The following is a 2,480-nucleotide window of genomic DNA, read 5'->3' on the forward strand; positions in this document are numbered from 1 at the left end:
TGAAGCAGACGCCCCCTCAGCACAGACCTGGACAACCCTGAGATCATGTCACGACCTGAGCCGAAACCAGAAGTCAGATGCTCAGCCTCCAACTGAGCCACCCAGGGGCCCTGATTTGGCGCAAATTAGAAATTCTTGTTTTCTGTCTGAACCTGGTCAGTTTTTCCCACCTATGAAATGTGCGGAGCAAAAGGTAGAGAGTAGGTACTTTCTCAGGTCCCTTCTAGCTAATTTCTATGAATGTGCATCTTCTCCTGCTGTACTCCTCCCTTCTTGAGTCTAGAGTAATCTTACCTTTCTCTACCACCCATTCTACCCCACCCCACCCCACCCCTGCCTCCAACATTTCAAGGTTCCAGGAGCATAGGTTGCTTTTTCTCAACATATCTGAAATAATTTTTGTTAATGCTACCTACCGCAACTCAACCTTTTCAATCGTTTATATTTCCATCTTCTATTTGTCACAGATTCCTGAGTTAAATGTGCTGTTGAGATGTGATTTCTTAAAAAGTGGTATAACTGCCTGTAAGTTTGTAGTAAAGTACGATATGGAAGTAATTGCCTGTCCTAGGGCACTGCTCCTTTAAAGATTGGGAAAGCTACAAAAGGTAGTGGTTCACTTTAAGAATCAGAGTGAAAACGGGAATCTGGAGGCAGGGACTAACTCCTCAGCCTTTCCTCCCACACCTTCCCAGCCCCTACTTCCCCTTCCTAGGTTTACTTTTTTTTTTTTTTTAAGATTTTATTTATTTGAGGGAGAGACAGTGAGAGAACACAAGCAGGGGAGCAGCAGGCAGAGGGAGAGGGAGAAGCAGGCTTCCTGCTGAGCAAGGAGCCTGATGCAGCGCCTGGGATCATGACCTGAGCCAAAGGCAGATGCTTAACCAACTGAGCCACCCAGGTGCCCCGCCTAGGTTTACTCTTAAGTCTATTTCTCTCTCATTCTTCCTTTACCCTGCAAACAACCATCCATTTTGAGCTTGTTCAGTCTTTCCTTGGTTTAATACTTCCCCCTTTACCTTTCATGAAAATGCTTTTTCATCTTCTTAGGGGTATTTTGGTGTTCATTGGTTAAACACTCAGAAAAGAGTTTTGACTACTAAATATTCGTAATCATCTGCTTTATCAATTGAAAAACAGTGGCACTGAACATTGCTTTCTTTTTACAGGATGGAGTCCTGGTGGATGAATTTGGATTGCCACAGATCCCTGCTTCATAGACTTGCATCATTCAAGTACATCGTGTAAAATAAACACATATTGTGGGACTAGGAAATATTTATCTTTCCAAATTTACCATAACAGATTTAGGTTTCTTTCCTTTCTTCAAAGGAAAGTTTAATTACATTACTCTTTCATTTTTTTCCGTTAAAAGATTCATTGTTTGGGGGATGCTTTCTTCATACTAAAATTTTATTTCCTTTCTCTTCTGAAAGACTACCTTACTTAAAAGTATCAGTGACTATGTATGACTTGTTTTCATTTATTAATAATAATTTGAAATAAAACCAAGGAAAGGGAATCTTTAAATCCTGTGATAGTGTAACTCCACAATCTCAAACTGACCTTACAAATTGATAAGACAAAGATGAGATTATTGGGATGGTTCATACTATGATTCAAAACCATTTTCTATTGTGGTATTATAGGTTGGTTAAAGTGATAGCCTTTTTTGATGGGTTTTGTTGTGTCTTGTGAGTAAATCATTACTATGTCTGATATTGGAATGGAATTATCACTACTGTATCATGAGTGGATATTTTGATTCTGTGGTTCCCTCAGTATTACAGCCTGACTTGTAATCAATAATGACTATTTCTTGATATTTAATGTATAGGACATTTATTTATACTCAATAAATATTTTTCAAAAGGATATAATTTTAATAATATCACTTCAACCTAAAACCTCTAGAAAAAAACTTAACATAGTTTTAATGTTGATTCACCTAAAAACTCCACTATAGTAATCAAGTTTAAATGTTAGCATTAGAGGAAGGAACAAAGAACAATCCAGGCCTGGGCCCTGATCTACCATCTAATAACTTCTAAGCAGCCTACACACTTCGTTAAACTTCTTTTTCCTTATTAGTACAATCATGCTTACCTCAGAAGGCTTTTATGAGGAATAATTGAGGTAATGGTCATGAGTACAGTTGACCCTTAAATAACACAGGTTTGAACACAATCCACTTCTACATGGATTTTTTACAGTACAGGATTGTAAATGTATTTTCTCTTCTTTGTGATTTTCTTAATAACATATTCTTTTCTGTAGCTTACTTTATTATAAGAATACAGTGTATAATACATATATAAAATATGTGTTAGTTGTTTATGTTATTAGTAAGGCTTTCGGTCAACAGTAGGCTATTAGTAGTTAAGTTTGGGGGGAGTTGAAAGTTATTTGCAGATTTTCAACTGTGCCCTATTCCCCACATTGTTCATGTGTTAACTGTACTTTGCAACTTGCTATTCTTA

General features: G+C 37.3%; 1 protein-coding gene across 1 annotated transcript in view; it reads left to right on the forward strand.

The window, feature by feature from the left end:
• The window catches only part of LOC111145856 (charged multivesicular body protein 5), a 14,591-nt gene extending 12,716 nt beyond the window's left edge, over nucleotides 1–1,875 (forward strand). The window contains exon 8 of the mRNA XM_022501133.1: nucleotides 1,170–1,875. Within this exon, the coding sequence (XP_022356841.1) occupies nucleotides 1,170–1,220 (51 nt within the window). The 3' untranslated portion in view covers nucleotides 1,221–1,875. The remainder of the gene's footprint in view (nucleotides 1–1,169) is intronic.
• The last annotated feature ends 605 nt before the right edge of the window (nucleotides 1,876–2,480 follow it).

The sequence above is a fragment of the Enhydra lutris genome, unplaced genomic scaffold, assembly GCF_002288905.1.
Source record: "Enhydra lutris kenyoni isolate GAN:26980312 unplaced genomic scaffold, ASM228890v2 scaffoldscaffold13, whole genome shotgun sequence".
Classification (NCBI taxonomy): domain Eukaryota; kingdom Metazoa; phylum Chordata; class Mammalia; order Carnivora; family Mustelidae; genus Enhydra; species Enhydra lutris.